Source organism: Erythrolamprus reginae, chromosome 8, assembly GCF_031021105.1.
Source record: "Erythrolamprus reginae isolate rEryReg1 chromosome 8, rEryReg1.hap1, whole genome shotgun sequence".
Lineage (NCBI taxonomy): Eukaryota > Metazoa > Chordata > Lepidosauria > Squamata > Dipsadidae > Erythrolamprus > Erythrolamprus reginae.
Window position 1 is genome coordinate 19783416 of NC_091957.1, and position 23413 is coordinate 19806828.

Consider the following 23413-nt stretch of genomic DNA (forward strand, 5'->3'; position numbering starts at 1 on the left):
GTTCCTGTCAGCAGGCAAAATCTGAATTTAAAATGGGGCATTCGGGGAGACCTTGCCCGCATGCTTAACACCCAAAAACATCCTTCCAACTTGCAGCTGTTCCATCAAATTGTTTGCACTGGAACACTCGGTTCCAACCAATAATTTGGAGAATTGGATTGTCCTCGGCAAGGCCTTCCGACCATCCTCTGAAAAAGCAAAGGGATTCTTGAAAATTGCTCCTTTGTTTCAAAGACAACTCTTTCTCATCCGGTTGGGCTGGGGAAATTTTTCCCCCCACAGCTCTTCAAAACTTCAATATTGAAGTTGAAACTTGAATGCTTTTGAAAAATCAACCATGGTTTGTTTTTTTCATCGCCTAGAATCATGATGGCAAACCTATGGCATGCGTGCCCAAAGTGGCGTGTGGAATCATGTCCTGTTCTACCAGATTTCTGCCGTGTGTGTGTGTGTGATGATCAGCTGGCCTTTGTGCGCGCAGCAGTGTTGGAAACTGGAAGAGCTGGTGAGCATGTGCGCTGGTCAGCTGATCATCCCATGCGCATGCGTGACAGTAACTGGAAACTCATGCACACACTGGAAATAGGAAGTTCATTTTCTGGTGCGCGCATGCCCCCTGGCAAACTCCTCTTCCGGGTTGCATCCCACAACTGCCCATGCATGGGCTCCCTTTTTGGCACTCGATTCCTAAAAGGTTCACCACCACTGGTCTAGAAGATATGAAGGAATAAAAGTGCACCGTTGCTAATATAGTTATTTTTTTGAGATGGTGTGTAAGAGGATTTCTTTTGACAATAATTAATGGACCCTAGAAGCTACTACTATTCATCTGGTTGAGAAGAATTGAATCAGTGGAACAGTTTCCTTTCAGAAGTTGTGGGTTCTCCACCCCTGGAGGCTTCCAAGAAGAGATTGGATAGCCATCTGTAGCATTTCCTGCTTGAGCAATGGGTTGGGCTAGAAGACCTCCAAGGTCCCTTCCATCTCTGCTAAATTATTCTATGAATTTTTGCAAACTTCACAAAACACCTGTGTGGTTTCTTAAAATCTAAAGGAAGACTCCAATTCTTAAATACACTATATTTTTAAGCCTATGCTATTGCCACAAATGATATGCTGTGAAAATGCCATTTTTGGATATCTTTTTATCTGCCAGATCTTTGGGATAGGTGGGGTTTTGACAAGTAATCCTTGACTCAATTGAGCCCAATTGAGTTAAGCTAAGCTAGGCTGTTATTAGATTTGCCTCATTTAGGACCTGATTGCCAGAGTCGTTAAGTGAATCACTGCAGTTAAATTAGTCACCAGAGTTAAGTGAGTTTCCCTGTTTACTTTGCTTCTCAGAAGTTACCAAAAGGTGATCCCATGACACCTGGGACCCATCAACTGTCATAAGTACATGCCAAGCATACTGAATCACATAGTAAGTGTAAAAAAAAACCCCAATCGTAAATCAGATTTTCCAGTGCTGTTATAACTTTGAATGGTCAATAAACAGTTGTAAGTTGAGGACTTCCTGTAATTTAGTAGTGGTGTGCTGGAATTCTAGACTTGGCTTGCAAATGCTAGAGGACGGCGATAAAAGGTCAGAATTACGGGGACATTAATTTGTAGATCTATCCTGCTATCGCTTGGATGATTTGGTAATCCTTCCTGGCATCTGAAGAAAAAAAGCAATCTTTTGAGTATTTGGTTTGGGAGAGACATTTCTTGCTGTAGCTTTCTCATAGCTTTTTTGGGGTGGGGGGGGAAAGGAAGAGGCTTTGGGCCCCCCAAAGAGGGGAAAAAGTATTGTCTCTTTGGGTCCTTTGTCACACAACCCTGAAGAAAAGCAGAATACGGGTAGAGTGATCAACACAAGATACGATCTATCCTGGCAGCTGAATTTTCCACCTATTGTCAAACCAGTATTCGAGATGACCAGCGTTGGTATGTTGACATGGTGTTGGCATGGCCAGTAACCACCAGTAACCATAGTTTCATCCTTGAGTGAACCGTCAAGGGCCCCAGGGGAAATCCAGGATATTTGGGCAGTTCAGATGAGTATAAAGATTTATTGCAAACTGAAGCTCTCTACAAGAACCTGGCCAACTAACAGTCAACTGAAATGAGCGGGAGATAAGAAAGGCACAAAGATCTGTTGCAAGCGGGCAGGGATTCATGACTTACGACATGTTTGACCCTTCCTTCATCTCAGGCGGCTCATATCCTACACAACCTCTGCTATCCAGATACATCAAATTCCTCTATCTTCCCCTCCCCATTTTCCTTGTGTAGTTCTTACTGCTAAGATATAGTTCTTCTCCTGTCCAGTTAATATATTGTATCTGAGCAAAGCCCTTGTTCTCTCTATGAGATGCTTGCCTCTTCCCCCAACCAGAACAGCAGTAATAACTGGAAACCATAAATGAAGAAATCAGAGGGAGGGAGGGAGGGAGGGGGAGAGAGAGAGGATAAGAATAAAATACAGACACAAACTGCATTTTAGCTCCCTGGATGGCTTAAGCCAAAGTATTGCAGATTTTGGAGACTTATTTGCCTTTAAAAAAAATATGCTTTCCTTTGTTCTTCAGCTCTGCAAAGATGCAGCCTTAACCCACTCCTGCAATTTCTTTTCCCCCCCCCCCTTCGCTTCTAAGACTGAATGCTAAAATTACAGGCCTGTTGCCACCGCACATTAAGCCCCGCGGTGCGAAAATAGCTTTCCTTTTTAAAAAAACACACCAAAAAAATCAAATTCCAGTGGCATTGTTTCACACCAACGTTTAGCCGCGTGGACCGTCTGTGCGTTGAGCAAGCTTTCTTTTCGCGGCAGCAATAAATAGGTCCCCCCTCCCCCCGTCAAAAAGGACGCCTAGGGATTTGACTGCGGTAAATATGTTTTGGGCGGTCCTTATGCTTTTTGACCTCCGCCACCATCTTTTAAACTGGCCAGAGATTGTCTCACTGTAGTGAGACTGTTTGCAGGCAAGGACGTTTGGGGGGAAAAAAGCACTGAATGCCACTAGGGGAAACCAACCCCACAGCTCGATTTCCCCCAGGAATTAAAAATAATAATAATAATCCAAAGCCATTTAAAAAGGGGTGCTTCTATGCAAGCTGGCCTCGGTTGGAGTCCCTTGCCACAGTGGGTTGGGACATTCTTGGAAATGAGGATAGCATTGTAGTTGTCTCTCCTGTCCCGATATTTAAGGTTGGAGAACATCATGCAAAGAAAGGGTTTTAATTCGTGTTTTCATAACCCCACTTTACCGACTGGTTAATACAAATTAAACACGTCAGGGCTGAATGTTGAATCCAAGATGCTTTGGCAGCCGCGGTTCCTAATTGGTCTCCAAGGGACGAGCCGTTCCCCCCTCACCTGTACGGCAGTTGCTTCAAACAAATTGGACTTCTTAGTTTCATGAATTTTGTATCTCCCGCAGATGGGGGAGTCCAGGTAGCAGGAGGTTTTTGAGGCAGTTTCAATGGAAATTTAAGAACGCAGTGCAGCAAATCCAGGAAGATGAACATGGAGGGAAAAAGGGAAAGGAAAGCAAAGGGGATCAAAGCCAGACAGTATCTTATATTGGGCAGTTGAAACAGATCACCCAAACACCTGGAGATTTCACAGATTGGTGTGGGTGTGAACTTTGGTAAATCTGAACAATAAAACAAAAGTGCGGTAGCCAGAAATAGGGTCCCACTTGGATCGAGACTCATAATTTTCAGGGCAGAGAAGAATTCAGGTGCAAACTCTTGGATGTTTCCTTCCAGGTGTTACTCCAAAATAGAAAATAAATTGACTTCAACTCCTTCTCAACCATAATTCAGTTTATCAGTCTGTTTACCTGTATAAACAGACAAGCTCTGGTCTGTTTAACAGTCCTGTATCCAGAGGAAGGTGCTAAATCCGTGTTTGAACCATTGCATTCTTTTAATACCTACATGAACTCATGCGCTTCGCAAGGACATTAATTCCCCCCCCTCCCCCAAGTATTTTAAACATAAGATTTGACACTTAACCGCTTCTTAGGTGAAGCCAAAGACTCGGACAGAAATTATTTCTTAATACAGGAAGTCCTCAACTAGAGTTTGTTTAATGACTATTCGAAGTTATGACAGCACTGGGAAAAATGACTTAACTGCCGTTTTTCACACTTAACCAAGGAAATGATCAAGGAAATGGAGCCCCTCCCTTATGAAACCAGGTTGCAATACCTTGGTCTCTTCAGCCTTGAAATACGGCGTTTAAGAGGTGACTTGATCGAAGGGTATAGAAGAAGGTGGATAGAGGGAAATTCTTTTCTCTATCACACAATACTAGGACGAGGGGGCACTCCCTAAAGCTCATAGGTAAGAAAGTGAGGACAAATAAAGGGGAATATTTCTTCACCCAGAGGGTCCATGGCTTATGGAATTCCCTTCCAGAAGAGGTCATGACAGCTGTCATCCTGGAGACCTTCGAGGCAGGATTAGACAGATTCATGGAGGCCAAGTGTATCGCTGGTTATTGAAACGGATGTCCAAGTGCCGCCTCTATGTTGGTGGAGGCAGGCAGGATTCCCTTGAGTACCATTTGTTGGGGGTCAAAGGAAAGGGAGGGTTTGGCCTTCTCTTTCTGCTCAAGATCCCCATGGACAAGTGGTGGGCCACTGTGGGACACAGAATGCTGGACTCGATGGGCTTTGGCCCGAATCAGCATGGCTCTTCTTAGGTTCTTAGGTTCTTAACAACCGTTGCAGTGTTCCCATGGTCATGGCAACTGACTCGTATTTACGGCACTTGCAGCATCCTCTGGGGGCTGTGTGTCATAGGATCACATTTCATGACACCCCCTCGAAAAGCAAAGTCAATGGGGAAGCCAGATTCACTCAACGACCGGTGTCGCTAACTTTTAAACAAATGAAGCAATTCGTTTAACGGCTGTGGTGAGGAATTGGGGGGGGGGGAAGCTCATTTAACCAGCATTTTGCCGAACAGAAATTTTGGGCTCAATTTGCAGTTGTAAATAGAGGATTCCTTGCATATGAACTTATGTAAGAACTTGAAAACCCATTTATTAAACAATGGCTGCCAACCAGCTTTTCATTGAGGACCTGTATATTGCACGAGTCAAAAAGAGGGCGACGAAAATATTTACAGACCCCCTCACATCCTGGACATAAACTGTTTCAACTCAGACCCTCAAAACATCGCTATAGAGCACTGCACACCAAAACAACTAGACACAAGAACAGTTTTTTCCTGAACACCCTCACTCTGCTCAACAAATAATTCCCTCAACACTGTCAAACTTTTTACTAAATCTGCACTACTATTTCTACTAGTTTTTTCTCATCATTTCTATAATCCTTTTCCTCCCACTTATGACTGTATGACTGTAACTTGTTGCTTGTGTCCTAAGTTTTTTATTAATATGGGTTGTTTCTTCATTTTTTATTTGACCCTTATGACAATCATTATGTGTTGTACCACATGATTCTTGACAAATCTATATTTTCTTTAATGTCCACTGGGAGCATCTTCACCAAAGACAAATTCCTTGTGTGTCCAATCACACTTGGCCAATAAAGAATTCTATTCTAAAAAAAAAATAAAAGTAAAATAAATACTGTTGATACAGAAGGTAATTTTTGCAAAAATTTTCACCTGAATTATTACAATTGTGGTTAGAATGCAGTATTATTTCAGGCTGACTCAGCCAGGGGTTCGATCCTCCCCCACCCAAATTTTAACTCAGCTGTCCATCCTTCCGAGGTCGGTAAAATGAGGACTCGGATTGTTGGGGGGGATATGCTGACTCTGTAAGCCGCTTAGGGCTGTAAAAGCATTGTGAAGGGGTATATAAATCTTAAAGTGCTATTGCTATTGCTTTAACTGGTTAATGGGGCATCATTTTTCCTGCTGTCTGATTTTATGGGATGGGGGGAACCTATCCCTGGATATTACTGCCTTATTAATGTTATTATTTGGTTCCTTAATCAATCAATCAATCTCTGGGCAGCTTTTTTAGGCAGGTTGGGTTTCTCCCAGGTTTCAAAAGCTTAATTCATGCTGAGCATCTCGTTTCAAAGAAAGTCTGTTCAAATGTTTTTTTGCTAGCCGTTGGGTCGCATCTCCAAGAATCACGATGCTTTTAAGCCTGTTGTGAATTGGGTGAGTCTAAATGTCTCTGCCTTTGGTTTTAGCAAGTTTAGGAGATCTACCCAGGTAGAGAGCCAAGAATCTCTCTCAAGAGAAAAGGAGATTGCAGCAAAAGATCGCTCTCTTCCGGGGTCAGATTCACACTGCCATAACCGATGTTCCATGTTTTCTATTGATCTTAATACTCTTCATTAGTTTTTCCTATTGCTTGTCTTTGGTTCATCGGCTGCAGGCCTTCCTGGGTGAGGATAACTTGGTTAACGTAGTTCCATGTTATGAAGCTTCTAGATAGGTTAGATTACAAATAGTCCTTAATTTATAGTATTTCCTTCCTTCCTTCCCTCCCTCCCTCCCTCCTTCCTTTCCTCTTGCTTTCTCTCTCCTTCCTTTTCTTGCTTTCCCCCTATCACTCCCTTCCCTCTCTCCCTCTCCTCCCTTGCTTTCTCTCTGCCTCCTTCCTTCCTTCAACTCTCTTTTTCTCTTCTTTCTTCTCTTGTTTTCTCTCTATCCCCTCCCTCCTCCTTCCTTCATTCCCTCCCTGCCTCTTGTTTTCTCTCTCCTTCCTTCTCTTGCTTTATCTGTATCACTCCCCTCTCTCCCTTGTTCTTCTTCCCTCTTTCCCTCCCGCCCTCCCTCTTGTTTTCTCCTTCTCTTGCTTTCTCTCTATCACTCTCCTCACTCCCTCTCCTTCCTTCCTTGCTTGCTTCCTTCCTTGCTTCCCTCCCTCCTTCCTTCCTTCCTTCCTGTATAATATCCTTCCCTCTCTCTCCTTGCTTCTTTCTTTCTCTCTCCTCCCTCCCTTCTTTCCTAATTTCTAAGCTGCCCATCTAGAGAGTGGCTGTAGATGATGAGTGACCATTTGAAATTTTGCATCATCAGTTGAAAGAAGTGGCTTCCAATCCACGGGACACGGGGCGGGGCTTCGGGTGACCAAAAATGGCTGCATTTGGTGTATGAGATGCACCAACATTTCCACCCTCTTTTAGAGGGAGAAAAGGTGTGTCAAACTTCCGTGTTACGATTTGGAGCATACAGATAAATTAATCAAAGCTGCAGCCCTTTCCTTAATTCGAAATTTATTATGGTATTTAATGGAATCAGAAATTGGTATGCAGGGCCCCCACCACCAGTGAAGTTGCAACCTTAACCCCAATTGAAAACAATAACAGCTTTACCTTGTTAATTGTGGGGCCAACAGCGCTTTGTTTTAATTTTATTTTGAAGGAAAATCTGGGCAGTTTCTCTAGGGTTTGAAGATAAAACCCCGGAAAGGATTATTGCTGTGAATGTTAGCGCAGCACAGTCGGCTCCGAATATTTAGGATTTAATTTCAGCGGCTTAACAGCAAGTTTGACTAGGTGAGTTTAAGTAAATTGACATCACTTTCTTCGCCGCTTCAAAGATACTGGGTGGATATCCTTTCATTAACTTAGTTCTTTTGTGATCTTTTTCTGATTGTAGCATCAAACGGCAAAAAAAAGGCAAAAAAAAAATCAACTGAAATTTAATTTGTGTTAAATTGTGGGGGGCCTTGATAGAACCATTGAAAAAAGCTTGCTGGTATAATACAACTTTTATGCTGAGAAATATTTTCCAGGTTGATGTGCTTTTGGTTTGGTCCGTTGCAAGTGACCGTTGAAATGGCGATTTGAGTTTGTTTTCCCCGTTTAGCCTTTTGGTTATTTTTTTTAAAAAATAAATGCCTTTCTGTTCAAAAGAGGAAGATCCAAGAAATTTGCAAAGGCCACGTGGCCGATTCATGAATGTGCATTTGAACATGCTTCCTAGATCTTTGACTATTTGAAATTGTTAGCAAAGCATTTATTCATTCATTAGATTTGTCACGCCCTGGTAAGACCACACTCGGAATATTGCATCCAGCCATGATGTAAAAAAAAAAAAAAAAGATGTTGAGACTCTAGAAAAAGTTCAGAGAAGAGCAACGGAGGCTAAAACATATGAAAGAACGGTCGCAAAAACTGGGCATGGCTGGTCTAGTGAAGATAAGGAGTGACATGATAGCAGTGTTTCAATATTTGAGGGTCTGCCACAGAGAGGAGGGTGTCACAAGCTATTTTCCAAAGGCAGAACCAAGAAGCAATGGATGGAAACTAATCAAGGAGAGAAGAAATCTGGAATTAAGGAGCAATTTCCTGACAAGGAGAACAGTTAACCAGTGGAATGGCTTGCCACCAGAAGTTGTGGGTGCCTTGAGCAGGGGGTCAGACTAGAAGACCTCCGAACTGCGTATAAAAAAGCCACAACGAGATGGGGGGGGAAACACAACAACGAACTTCTTTCCATGTGGTTAGAGTTTTTTGGAGTTAAAGCAAACTCCGTCCCTCTGGAATCGGTTCCCCCCCCCGAAATTCGTACTGCCCCCGCCCTCCTTGCCTTCCATAAGAACTTGAAAACCCATCTTTGCTGCCAGGCTTGGGTTCACTAGATAGACCCTAGCTTCTGGCCTTCGAGTGCGAAGTATTCTTGTCGTTGAAGGTGAATGATTTTTAATGTTCCAGGGCTTTTAGAGTAGTTAATAATATTTATCGGATTTTAGACTTGATATTGTACAGTGGTACCTCTACTTAGGAACTTAATTCGTTCCATGACCAGGTTCTTAAGTAGAAAAATTTGTAAGAAGAAGCAATTTTTCCCATAGGAATCAATGTAAAAGCAAATAATGCATGCCGCTCTGAGTCTTCGGAGAGGGGCGGCATACAAATCTAATAAATTGTTGTTGTTGTTATTATTATTATTATTATCTTCGGAGAGGGGCGGCATACAAATCTTATTATTATTATTATTATGCGATTGGGGAAATCAAAGGGAGGGTGGAGGCCCTGTTTCCTCCCAGGAGATTCCTAGAGAAGCCCCACGGAGGCTTCTCCCTGCCTTTTTCGGCCCTGTTTCCTCCCAGGAGATTCCTAGAGAGGCCCCATGGAGGCTCCTCCCTGCCTTTTCTGGTCTTGTTTCCTCCTAGGAGATTCCTAGAGAGGTCCCACGAAGGCTTCTCCTCGCCTTTTCCGGTCCTGTTTCCTCCCAGGAGATTCCTAGAGAGGCTCCACAGAGGCTTCTCACCGCCTGTTCCGGCCCTGTTTCCTCCCAGGAGATTCCTAGAGAGGTCCCACGGAGGCTTCTTCCTGCCTTTTCTGGTTACAGTTTTGGAGGCTCCGGTTTGTAAGTGGGAAATGGTTCTTGAGAAGAGGCAAAAAAATCTTGAACACCCGGTTATTATATAGAAAAGTTCATAAGTAGAGGCGTTTGTAGGTAGAGGTACCACTGTACCTTGTTTGTAGGCAAGAATTTTAATACCTGCATAAGAATGGGATTGTGCAGGACACCTGCTGCTTTCCTTGAATCAAAACCCAGTAGCAAATTAAACATTGCACAAATAAATAGGTGACCTTAAAAAAGAGCCTTTTTCTGCGCTTGTTGTCCATAATGCCGGCCCATCTTAACGATGGGACCTTGCCTGTCGTTAGCTCAACCCTGGCAAAAATTGCTATTAAATAAAATGCTCTGGGCATTTTAAAATGAATTAGAGGGCTCAGCCCTTGCATGGAGAGGTTGATTTGGTTGTTTGGAGGGGGCACTCGCTGCATGCTGCACTTCCGCAGTAGTTTTGAAAGGTCAGGACTGGGGGTTTTGTGACCCGCATCCCATTTTATTTGCCTCCATCAGGCCGCAAGACTTCAAGCTTGCTGGCTTCAGGACATTGAGACATCTGTAATTATCAGCCCTGAAATTCATTCTAAGTATGCGCCAGATAAAGTTAACTGGTGATTTGGGGGGGGGGGGGGCGCATTACCAGGAGGCTGGTGGAGAAAGACTAGAGACTACAAATGGTTTGTTTCCCCCTCTTCTGCCATCACGGTCAGTTTTGCACAAACCCGCAAGGTCAGCAAAGAACCAAGATGTAGCTCTTTGTTGGCCTGATTGGCTTCTCCAAGAATGGCCATATCGATAGCCTAACTAAATAGGGAGAGGAGAGGAGGAGGAGAGAATTTAGAATAGAGAATAGATTAGAGTAGAATAGAATAATAATAGAAGGAATAGAATAGAATTAGAACAGGGAATAGAGTAGAGTAGAATAATAGAATAGAATAGAATAGAGATAGTAGAGTAGATAATAGAAGAGAAATAGGAATAGAGAAAAATTAGAACAGGGAATAGAATAAAGTAGAGTAGAAGAATAGAATAGTACAGTACAGTATAGAGATAGTAAAGTAGATAATGGAAGAGAAAGAAATAGAAGAGAGTAGATAATAGAAGAGAAATGGGAATAGAGTAAAATTAGAACAGGGGACAGAGTAAAGTAGAATAGAGTAGAAGAATAGAATAGATTAGTATAATATAGAGATAGTAAAGTAGATAATAGAAGATAAAGAAATAGAAGAAAGTAGATAATAGAAGAGAAATAGGAATAGAATAGAATTAGAACAGGGAATAGAATAGGGAATAGAGTTGAGTAGAAGAGTAGAATACAATAGAGTAGAATAGAGTTAGTAGAGTAGATAATAGAAGAGAAATAAATAAATAGAAGAAAGTAGATCATAGAAGAAAAATAGAAATAGAATAGAATAGGGAATAGAGTTGGAAGGGACCTTGGAGGTCTTGTAGTCCAAACACCACCACCACCACCCCAACTAGGAAGCAACTAATTGTAATTAGAACCAGGGGTGAAATTCAGCAGGTTCTGATGAAGGGAAATTTTTTGAATTTCACCCCTGATTTGAACTAGTTTGGTGCCTACTTCTCATTTCAGGAAGAGCCAGCTTGAGGCAATTCAGAAGAAACCCTTAGCTAACTTGTCCCAAAGGTTTTTTTTCAAACGACAGCTGGACTTGTTTTTCCATGAAAAAGCTGGTAGGTCAGAGCTAATGAAGCTTCTTGGGGTCAACTGTGACCTGGATGGCCAAGAATCTCCATAGGCTCGTTAACAATTTTGAATTATTTAATTTAATTTAATTGTATTTTTAAGCATAATTTATATGTCAAGGAACAAGGAATCACTGCCCCACAAATCTACCCTATTGTCCTTTCATCATACCGACTCTCTCTGGGGTTAGCTCCTTGAAACAACCACCGGGATATAGAGGCTAGATTTAAGATCATCCAGGTATCATCTTAATTGGATTTACATCAACTTGAGCCTGGAGATTATGAAGCATTAGCAATGAGATGCTCCTGAGTGTGGACGTGACAAGGGCTGCAAGGGTTGCAGATTGCAGGTTCAGACTGAGGTAGCTCCTGCAAAATTATTTTAAATTATCTATCATTTAGGGTCATGAGCTTCAAAATGCTTGCCCAGCTCCCAACCACAATTTTGGGGTGGGGGTGGGGGTGGGTGGTATCTGAGAAAGAGAGATTGCCACAAAGTTGTGGTGGGTTTCAATTTTTTTCACTACTGTTTCTGTGGGCGTGGCTTGTTTGTTGGGTGTGGCTTGTTGGTCATGTGGCATCAGTGGTGAGATTCAAAGATTTTTTACTGGTGCTTCTGTGGGCGTGGCTTGGTGCGCATGGCAGGGGAAGGTTACTGCAAAATTCCCATTTCCTCCCAATCAGCTGGGACTCGGGAGGCAGAGAATAGATGTGAGCGGGGCCAGTCAAAGGTGGTATTTACTGGTTCTGCGAACTACTCAAAATTTCCACTACCAGTTCTCTAAACTACTCAAAATTTCCACTACAGATTGTCCAAACTACTCAATATTTCAGCTTCCGGTTCCCTGGACTACTCAAAATTCCTGCTATCGGTTCTCCAAACTATTCAAAATTCCCATTACCGGTCTCTGAACTACTCAACATTTTCACTGCCTGTTCTCCGAACTGCTCGATATTTCCACTACCGGTTCCCTGGAACTGGCTGAAACCTGCTGAAACCCTTTGTGACTTTGTGGGTTTATCTACGGAGAGGAGCGGCATATAAATCTAATAAATAATAATGATAAATAATAATAATGTGTCTGAAGGAGGACTTGGCTAAGGGTCCCCCTAAATCCTATTGGCTCCACCATCACGTAGCTGATAAATGGAGGACCTGGATGGTGGTTGGCTTCGAACTCTTAAGCAGAATCTTGTCTGAAATGCTGGCGCTGGCAAGAATAAATTGCAATTTTTGCAAATATTATCTTTTTTCCTTTTGCCATGGCTGACATTTGCCAATTATCAAATCAGCTTTGGAGCTGATCTTTCATTGCTCACTCTGCTAGCATCCTGGGGAGCGAAAGGGAAGAAATTGGTGGGTGAAATCAAAACAGCAGTTGCAGCTCTGTAAGCTGTGAAAGATGCTTGGGAGTTTTGAGGGTCTGGGGACACGGAAAGATGGGATTTTTGCCATCAAAAAAGTCCTGTAGCATTTCACATGCTTTAGTGCAAGGTTGTTTTAGTGGTAGTTTGAGGGATTGTGCTAGAGCTGGGGAAAACTGCTGGAATAAATCCAGCCAACTGGGATTTCTTCCACAGGGTGCTATTTCTGAAAGACAGGATGTTGTATATATACAATATAATATAGTGACTATATTTTCTTAGGAGTGGGGGAAATATAAAAGGGTAAACCTGAAATTGGGGCAAATCTAAAAGTGGTTCATCAGGATAAAAGAATTGAATTGTGTTTATAGATCGTAAAAGTTTTTCTTAGATTCACTCTTGAACAGAATAAAGAACAGAACAGAATAGAATCGAATTCTTTTATTGGTCATGTGTGATTGGACACACAAGGAGACTTTATGAACTGGAGACAAATTCCTTGTGTGCCCATCACACTTGGCCAATAAAGAATTCTGTTCTGTTCTTATTCTACTCTGTTTTGTCTTCAATTCTATTCTATTCTATTTCTCAAAGAGAGAACCCAAGAAAAAACACATACAGAAATCTCTAAAATCAATAACAGGCGAAGTAGTATTTCTATTACTTGGTTTTTTATGTACTTCTTTTAGGATCTGTGCAAACATCTCTTTGGTCAAGATTTCTTTCTTTTTTTTAAGTTGTTGCTTAATTTTAATCATAAATTCTGCTTCAGATGAATCGACGTAATTATTTTATTTTGCTTTGTATACTCCATTCCTATCCCAGAGTTATTGTCGAGTAGAGGAATCAGCCGACGGTGAAATGCACCATTATTTTCTCCTCTTGTAGTTTTTTGAAAAATTAATACTGCCCCCACCCTCCTTGCCTTTCGTAAAGACTCACCTATGCCGCCAAACCTGGGCTTATTAGATTCTGCCCCCTGGCCGATGAATGTATAGTGTGTTTGTTGATTGAATGGTTATGTATGTATTTTAATTGGTTCTTTAGTTTTTTAGTTGTAACTGAATTTTAATTATTTGGATTTCAATATACAGTGTTCCCTTGACTTTCGTGGGGAATGTGTTCCAAGACCGCCTGCGAAAGTCAAATTTCCGTGAAGTAGAGATGCGGAAGTAAATACACCATTTTTGGCTATGAACACTATCACAAGCCTTCCCTTAATACTTTAAACCCCTAAATTACCATTTCCCATTCCCTTAACAACCATTTAGATTATTACTCATTATTACTGGTACTCACCATTGAATAAGACACTTAATGATCCTGATATTTATAAACATAATTATTAATTAACAATAATTATTAATTTTGTTATTTATTAGCAAAAATTCTTAACATAATTAATGATCTTAACAATGATAACAATGCTGATTGGTTATTTATTAACAATTATTTATTTTGTTATTTATTAGCAAAAATTATTAACATAATTAATGATCTTAACAACAATTAATGATAACAAAGCTGATTGGCCAATAGCGAATCAAAGTTTGGCGATGATGTATGATGTCATCGGGCGGGAAAAACCGTGGTATAGAAAAAAACCCGTGAAGTATTTTTTAATTGATATTTGTTGAAAAACCGTGGTATAGACTTTTCGTGAAGGTTGGACCCGCAAAAGTCAAGGGAACACTGTATATTTTCTTTTTTAATATGTCGTAAGTCACCCCGAGTCCTTGGAGAGAGGTGGCATATAAATCCAATAAATTTAAACTTAAACTTAATAATAACATGGGAATAATAGAGAAGAGTGCCTAGTTTACAAATGTTGTATAATTCGGCATTGCAGTCAGTCCTCGACTTATAATAGTTCGTTTAATGACCATTCAAAGTTACAACAGGACTTGTGACTACTTTTCACACTTACAACCATTGCAACATTCCCCGCGGTCACCTGATCAAAATTCAGAAACTTGGCAACTGACTCGTACTTATATGACGGTTGCAGTGCAGACTTTCTGGCAAGCCAAGTTGATGGTGAAGCCAGATTCATTTAACAGCCGTGGGTGATCCTGTTAACGGCTGTGGCCAGGAAATTTATAAAACAGGGCAAAACTGTGTCACTTAGCAACAGAAATGTTCGGCTCGGCAGGGCTGTACTTAAGCCCAAGATTTTGGGATGGATGTTGGTTATAAATATTTGGTTCGCTCTATGTTCCATTAGATCAGTGTTTCCCAACCTTGGCAACTTGAAGATATTTGGACTTCAACTCCCAGAATTCCCCAGCCAGCATTCGCTGGCTGGGGAATTCTGGGAGTTGAAGTCCAAATATCATCAAGTTGCCAAGGTTGGGAAACACTGCATTAGATGACCCAAATATTAACTGAGTCGCACTCTTTTATTTGTTTTGCAGGTTTTAAAGCTTTTCAGGAGTGTCAAAAGCGGCAAACCTTTAGCGCGGGAAGATGAGTGAACTCGATCAGTTACGCCAGGAGGCTGAGCAACTAAAGAACCAAATCAGAGTAAGTATTAACTTATTTTCTCTCTTCCTTTGGTGAAACATCCCTGAGAATCTTCGGTTTGTAAAATTTTCAAAGATTTGGGCACCGGGGAGAAAATATCTCAAATTGGCTTTTGACAGATGTTTTCATTAAATTGAAACATAGAAACAGAAGATTGACAGCAGAAAAAGACCTCAGGGTCCATCTAGTCTGCCCTTATACTATTTCCTGTATTTTACCTTAGGATGAATATATGTTTATCCCAGGCATGTTCAAATTCAGTTACTATGGATTGACCAACCACGTCTGCTGGAAGTTTGTTCCAAGCATCTACGACTCTTTCAGTCAAATAATATTTTCTCATGCTACTTCTAATCTTTCCCCAAACTCACCTCAGATTGTGCCCCCTTGTTCTTGGGTTCACTTTCCTATTAAAAACACTTCCCTCCTGAACCTTATCTCACCCTTTAACAGATTTAAATGTTTTGATCATGTCCCCCCTCTTTCCCTTCTGTCCTAAAGAATGAAAAAATGAAAAAATGGGGAAAAAATCATTAAAATTAAAGATTTGTATTCAATGAAAGGCACTTTTGGGCTGAGATAACCACCACATTAAAATAGCCTTGAAATTGGGTTCCCCTGTCCCTATTTATTTTTCCTTACTCTTTTAAGTCCATTTTTTCAGCATCTGTTACACCCCATGTCATATTTAAGCCGCCAAGTACAATTCAACCATAGGGTAGCACAGAATGACCCACCCCCAAGAATGTGAAATGGTCCAGGGTTTTCTGCCTATACCCGGGATGGCGAACCTGTGACACACGTGGCCAAGGTGGAACGCAGACCCATGTCGCCCGGCACACACGTCCTTACCTGTTTGTCCTTAGGGTTTCTGGCGCACACGCGCACACCATGGATCAGTTGTCCTATGTGTGTGCATGCGCGCCGGCCAGCTGGTTGTCAGGCGTGCATGCGCATTAGAACCTGGACGTTTGGCTTACCTGGAGAGCAGCCCTAACGAGTGTGTGCGCACGCGACATTTCCACATAACCTTTTTGGCACTCGGTGCTGAAAAGGTTTTCCATCACTGGCCTATACTATTTCAGGGGGTTGGACTAGAAGACCTCCAAGGTCCCTTCCAAGTCTGTTATTCTATTTTCTAGTCTAGTCTAGTCTATTTTTCATTCTATTCTATATTCTATTCTGTTTTCTATATTCTATTCTTTTCTATTCAATTTTCTATTCTATTCTAATTTCTATTCTCTTTTCTGTTCTATTATATTTTCTGTTCCATTCTATTCTCTTCTCTATTGTATTTTATTTTCTATTTTATTTTCTATTCTATTCCATTCTATTCTATTCGCAGATCAAAATCCAGCAGGAGCTTTTGGTGAAATTCTTTCTGGATCTATTTCTTAAGCAGTGTTTCTCAAGACCTTATGCATTTTAAGATGTGTGAACTTCAACCCCTATGCTGGCTGGGGTATTCTGGGAGTTGAAGTCCACACATCATAAAATGCTTAAGGCAGTGATGATGAACCCTTTTTGTTTTGTGTGCCAAAAGGGTACATGTGCATGTGTTTGCATGCGCACATGTGCCCGCACTCATTCCTCCCCCCCACACATGGGCACCCATGCTTCCCCTGTGCATGCACACAATCCCCGTCCCCGTGCATATGTGCCCACACCCATTTCCTACTCCCCACGCATGCGCACCCTGCGCTGCCCTTGCGCATGTGCACAATCTCCGTCCCCATGCATGTGCACAGGCCTCACTGAAGATTGGGATGGTGGGAAAAACAGGCAAACTGGCAAACCGGAAGTTTGCCTATTATGCTGTTTTTCACAATCTGGAGGCTTCAGGGAAGCTTCCTGAAGGCCTGGAGCGTGAAAAACAGTGCAACAGGGAAAGCGGAAGTCCATTTTCTGAACTTCCAGTTTGCTCATTTGGTGGCTTTTTTACACTCCGGGGCTTCAGGGAAGCTAGCACATGCGTGCATAGGGAAATGCTTCATGTGCCCTCTGATATGGCTCTACGTGTCACCTGCGGCACGTGTGCTATAGGTTCGTCATCACTGGTCTAAGGCAGGGGTAGGCAAAGTTGGCTGTTCTATGACATATGGATTTCAACTCCCAGAATTCCTGAGCTAGCATGATAGGCTCAGGAATTCTGGGAGTTGAAGTCCACAAATCATAGAAGGGCCAACTTTGCCTACCGCTGGTCTAAGGTGTTGATTAACGACTCTTCCTAAAGTGACTCCTCTGAACAATATTGAAACTATTGCTCTATATTAAGGCAAGGGAACTTAACCTCATTATCGACAAGACGACATTGCATTAAATTCTAATCTTCAAGCCTGCCGAGCAGCAGAACCGTGTTTAAATCTATCCCTGCCAGATTGAAATCTACGATGGAATTCCCTACCCTAACGACGAGGAACGAGATAAAATTTGGAGCAGCTCTTTAACATTTAGACCAACATGTGCACTGTGCAGAATTGATGCCTCTTGCGATGCCCAGCGGAAAGGGGTTTCATAAAGAGATTATCCGGCTTAGCTTGTCTGAAACCTTTTGCACCCGTTCCCCTCCCCTTCCTCTTAATCACGCCTTTTAAAATGTATTTTTGGCCATTTGATCGAGAGAGATGCTGGCTCTAATAGGCTTTCTAAATTCTTAGCAGATTATAAACTTAATAATAAATAAATAGAGAAGGAGCTTCCCTTCTCCAGGATATTTATGTATGCCCTTTCAGGATGCAGCTCCAGGACGGCAAACAGTTGTTTTAAAACAGAAGCAGAACTAATAATAATAATAATAATAATAATAATAATAATAATAATAATAATAATAATAATAATAATAATAATATATTTGTGTGTGACTATTTCTCCTTTGCAAGCATTCTCACATTTTTTCCCTTCTTTCTTTCAGGATGCTAGGAAAGCCTGTGCTGACGCTACCTTGGCCCAGGTAAGATTTGCGCCATGTGTGTATATATATGTGTGTGTGTATATGTGTATAATCAAAGCATGTTGCAGCCTTTAAAAATGGCAGACCTTGATTTATAACCACAATTGAGCCCAAAATTTCTTAAGTGGTATAGGGTTTCCTGCCTAAGCAAGTGGGTTGGATTAGAAGACTTCCGTAGGTCCCTTCCAACTCTGTTATTCTATTCTACACTACACTACACTACACTACACTACACTACACTATACTATGCTATCTATTATATTCTATATTCTACGTTCTGTTCTATTCTATACTATACTATATTCTCTAATCTATTTCTTCTTTTCTTCTTCATCCTGTCCTTATTCTGTCATGTTCCGTCCTTCATTCTGTTCTATTCTATACTATATTCTCTATTCTATTCTATATTTATTTATTTATTTATTTATTACTTAGATTTGTATGCCGCCCCTCTCCGAAGACTATATTTTGTTCTGTTCTATACTGTATTGTCTTCCTTTTCTTCTTCATTCTGCCCTTATTCTGTCCTGTCCTTCATTCTGTTGTTCTATTCTATATTATATTCTCTGTTCTGTTCTATTCTAATGTCCTCAATGAACCAATGGTTTAAGTGAGTTTTGTTCCATTTTATGAACTATTTTTTGGCTACCATTGTTGTGAACCACTGCAGTTGTGAAGATATTAACACGGTTGTTGAGTGAATGTGGCTTCCCCATTGATTTTGCTTGTCCCTCTCTATTTCTTTTTCCACCTCTCTCTCTCTCTCTCCCCCTCCTTCCTTCCCTGTCTCTGTCTCTCCTTCCTGCTCTCTCTTTCTCCCCTTCCTTCCTTCATCTTTCTCCTCCCTCCCTCCCTCTCTTTTCCTGTCTCTCTGCTTCTCCCTCCTTCATCTCTTTTTCTCCGTCTCTTTCTCTCCCTACCTCCCCCCCGTCTGTCTGTCTGTCTGTCTGTCTCTCTCTCTCTCTCTCTCTCACACACACACACACACACACACACACACACAACCACAACCCTCTTTGGTTAGTAGCTGTTGTTTGACAGGTTATGTGCAATTCTTTTTTTTTTTCAGATCACAGCCAACATTGATCCCGTGGGTCGTATTCAAATGCGCACTAGAAGAACACTGCGAGGACATTTGGCCAAAATTTATGCAATGCACTGGGGAACTGATTCCAGGTAAGTTACCTGGGCTGGACAGCTTGTCCCCAATTCTTTATTGGCCAAGTGTGATTGGACACACAAGGAATTTGTCTTTGGTGCAGATGCTCTCAGTGTACATAAAAGAAAATATACATTTGTCAAGAATCATGAGGTACAACACTTAATGATTGTCATAGGGTACAAATAAGCAATCAGGAAACAATCAATATTAATAAATAATCTTAAGGACACAAGCAACAAGTTACAGTCATACAATCATAAGTGGGAGGGGATGAGTGATAGGAATGATGGGGAAAAACTAGTAGTAATAGTAGTGCAGCCTTAGTGAATAGTTTGACAGGGTTGAGGGAATCATTTGTTTAGCAGAGTGATGGCATTTGGGGAAAAAACTTGTTCTTGTGTCTAGTTGTCTTGATGTGCAGTGCTCTGCAGCGTCGTTTTGAGGGTAGGAGTTGAAACAGTGTATGTCCAGGATGTGAGGGGTCTGTAAATATTTTCACTGCCCTCTTTTTGACTAGTGCAGAGTACAGGTCCTCAATGGAAGGCAGGTTGGCAGTTTATTTAAAGAAAACCACCACGAGTCAATAATGTAAGTTTTACCATTGTACTTTCTCCTGCTCCAGAATGGAGAATATTAAGCGATGCTGACAAGTAAAGCTAACATTTATTCTTCTTTGTTGGCGGAGAACTGGGCTTGTTTGTCAAAAAGACACCAGACCCCTTCCACTACCCTTTTTTTAAAATAGGCCAAAGCTGTATCGGAAAGGCTGTTTTCAATCCAAGGAAAAGAACCTTACTAATGACTTGGTTTCTACAAGTCAAACAATCCATGTAACTCTTTTTTTTTTTAAACTGATGTTTATGAACTGTGTCACAATGGCATTCAAACATAGAACTAGTTAAAGTGAAAATGCTAATTACACAAGCAAAGTTTACAAAGTTTACCAACACCCTTTTAAATGTATAAATTTAACATATACAATGGCACCTCTACTTACGAACTTAATTCATTCCGTGACCAGGTTCTTAAGTAGAAAAGTTTGTAAGAAGAAGCAATATTTCCCCATAGGAATCAATGTAAGAGCAAATAATGTGTGCGATTGGGGAAACCACAGGGAGGGTGGAGGCCCTGTTTCCTCCCAGGAGATTCCTAGAGAGGCCACACGGAGGCTTCTTCCCACCTTTTCTGGCCCCGTTTCGTCCCAGGAGATTCCTAGAGAGGCCCCACGGAGGCTTCTTCCCACCTTTTCTGGCCCCGTTTCGTCCCAGGAGATTCCTAGAGAGGCCCCACGGAGGCTTCTCCCTGCCTTTTCTGGTTACAGTTTCAGAGGCTCAAGTTTGTAAGTAGAAAATGGTTCTTGAGAAGAGGCAAAAAAATCTTGAACACCCAGTTGTTATCTAGAAAATTTCATAAGTACAGGCGTTTTTAGGTAGAGGGACCACTGTCCCGTGGATATACTGTGCTGGGAAACTCTTGTGAAGGATTCAATTAATCGATCGAGGCCAGTCTGGACTAAGTTCACTGTATGATTAGCCACAAAAAAAAAGAATAACCCACCATTTATTCTCCCTTGTCTGCTCTTCTAGGCTTCTGGTTAGTGCATCACAAGATGGGAAACTGATCATTTGGGACAGCTACACCACAAATAAGGTGAGAGGAGAATCAATGTTCTAGTTGTTGTCGAATTGCAGCAAAGCAATTCAAACTTCGACACCACTTCATCCCGGAAAGCCTATATTCTTTTAAAGTCTGCTATAGCCCTAGTGGAGAGTTAAGATCCACGCCCATTACTCCTTCACTTGCAGGCCAAGAGTAATTATTTCTTGAAGCCACAGATAAGTTTACCCTCTGCTGCAGCCCACAACCCTTTAATTTATTTGTTTGTTTATTTGTCTGTCATATTTCTATGCTGCCCTTCTCCTGGGACTTGGGGCAGCTCGCAGTAAACAAATAGAAAACGTGAAGAAATCTAAACATTAAAATATTCTAAGAGTCTCAATAACAATATCAATATCAACTTTTTTTGATTAGTCAATCGACCATATCAAAGCGAGGAAAAGGACCACATCGGTCGTCATAAAACTGACTGGTTAAAATACAATAAAATTGGCTAAAATAGAGGGAAGTCTCAATACTAAAGCACATAGATATCTAACTTAAATTATTCTAAAATCCCTTTATATTTTTAAAAAACCCAATCATTCATATTAATCCTATCTTGTTGACATAGATGTCAAAGTCCCCTTTGAACACGATGGACGAACATCATCAGATACATACTATACTTAAGAGCTTCTAGCTGAGTGAAATATGGGGAATTCTAGCAGGAAATGGAAATTACCTAACAGTTTGCAACATTGCAGAAGAGCTAAACCATGTAAACATTTTTCCTATCACTGTTTTCTCAAAGTTCCCTAAAATTACCCAACATAGTTATTTTATCAGAAGTTTTAATTTCCTCGATTCCAGTGTATTTTCTCCCAAAATTCATGCAACACTTGTAAACTTAGAAGGAATCAGCATGTATTATTGCATACTTAAGATTAATTAGTTTAGATTAAAAGCAGGGAAACCTGCTGTACCCCCCCCCCCCGGCTATAAAAAGCTCCCTTGGGGAGTTCAAATCACTCGGTGTCTCTCCATCCAACCTACCTTGCAAGGCCGTGGTGGGGAAAAACAGGAGGAGAGACAAGCAGCCCATTTGCAATGGGCTAGCAAAACCCAGATACAGAATAACGGAGTTGGGAGGGACCTTGCAGGTCATCTAGTCCAACCCCACGACCAAGCAGGAGACCCTACCCCATTTCTGTCCGATGGCAGTCCAATCTCCCCTTGAAAGCTTCCAGTGATGAAGCTCCCACAACTTCTGAAGGCAACGTCTGTTCCATGGGTTGATTGAGAGGACATTTCCCCAAATAGCTGCCAAATAAAAATTAACTGCCTTTCAGAAACCACGATTCATTTTCTGGTCTGAGAAATGCCGCTGCAGTTCCATTTATTGCGTGTCAAAGGCTGAACAACTTTTGCCTTATTTCAGGGTAATTTATTGGTAAAATAGGACCCGTGTCACATCCCTTCCAGCCGAAACATCTACCGGCCTCACATAAGCCTATTTGTTTCACTAAATTATAGAAATATAGATTGACGGCAGAAAAAGACCTCATGGTCCATATAGTCTGCCCTTATACTATTTCCTGTATTTTATCTTAGGAAGGATATATGTTTATCTCAGGCATGTTTAAATTCAGTTCCTGTCGATTTACCAACCACGTCTGCTAGAAGTTTGTTCCAAGCATCTACTACTCTTTCAGTCAAATAATATTTTCCCATGTTGCTTCTGATCTTTCCCCAAACTAACTTCAGATTGTGCCCCCTTGTTCTTGTGTTCACTTTCCTATTAAAAACACTTCCCTCCTGAACCTCATTTAACCCTTTAATCTATTTAAATGTTTCGATCATGCCCCCCCCTTTCCCTTCTGTCCTCCAGACTATCCAGATGGAGTTCATGAAGTCTTTCCTGATAAGTTTTATGCTTAAGATCTTCCACCATTTTTGTAGCCCGTCTTTGGACCTGTTCAATTTTACCAATATCTTTTTGTAGGTGAGGTTTCCAGAACTGAACACAGTATATTCCAAATGTGGTCTTACCAGCGCTCTGTACTGCGGGATCGCAACCTCCCTCTTCCTTATATCATTATTTTTATATCATTATTTTTTCCCATATTTTTGCTAGGTCCATGCCATCCCATTGCGCTCCTCTTGGGTCATGACCTGCGCATACGCCCCTTCCGGAAACTACGTGGCCTGCGGTGGTCTCGATAACATTTGTTCCATTTACAACTTGAAAACACGCGAAGGCAACGTCCGAGTAAGCCGTGAGCTGGCCGGCCATACAGGTACGTCCATCTCCCACCCAGAGTCATTTCCTTGGACCCCTTTGGGTGATGCTACATCCTTTTAAAGGTCACCTTGTTTGTTGGCTTCGGAATATATCCCAAATTCCGGGTGATTTTTGTGCAACTCGAGGCAAGTTGGGTAATTCCTACGACAGGTAATTCCTGGTACAGGTAGATCCTTAGCTCAGTGTTCAGCTTTTCCCAGATATGAGGACTTCCAACTCCCAGAGTCCCCAGCCAACTTGGGATGCTGGGAATTTAAATCCACCAATCGCAAGTACGCCTGGCTTTTTATTTATTTTATTAATTGGATTATATGCCGCCCCTCTCCATGGACTCGGGGCAGCTCACAACATACAAAGAGGTACCATATAAAACTTTTCTAAGCCAATTAATAGAATAATTACTTTAAAAATTATCTTAAAACTAGTTTCTTAAAAGTGCACAATCACATCCATGCTGTCACATTCAATACATTGGGTAGAGGCTAGGGTCTAGTGACCCCAAGCT

The 23413-nt window shown here is 41.5% G+C and overlaps 1 protein-coding gene across 1 annotated transcript in view; it reads left to right on the forward strand.

Annotated features, from left to right (window-relative positions):
* Nucleotides 1-23413, forward strand: part of GNB1 (G protein subunit beta 1) — a 65633-nt gene that overhangs the window by 25524 nt on the left and 16696 nt on the right. The window contains exons 2-6 of the mRNA XM_070759130.1: nt 14787-14895; nt 17807-17845; nt 18915-19021; nt 20594-20657; nt 22741-22903. Coding sequence (XP_070615231.1) covers nt 14839-14895; nt 17807-17845; nt 18915-19021; nt 20594-20657; nt 22741-22903 — 430 coding nt within the window. The 5' untranslated portion in view covers nt 14787-14838. The remainder of the gene's footprint in view (nt 1-14786; nt 14896-17806; nt 17846-18914; nt 19022-20593; nt 20658-22740; nt 22904-23413) is intronic.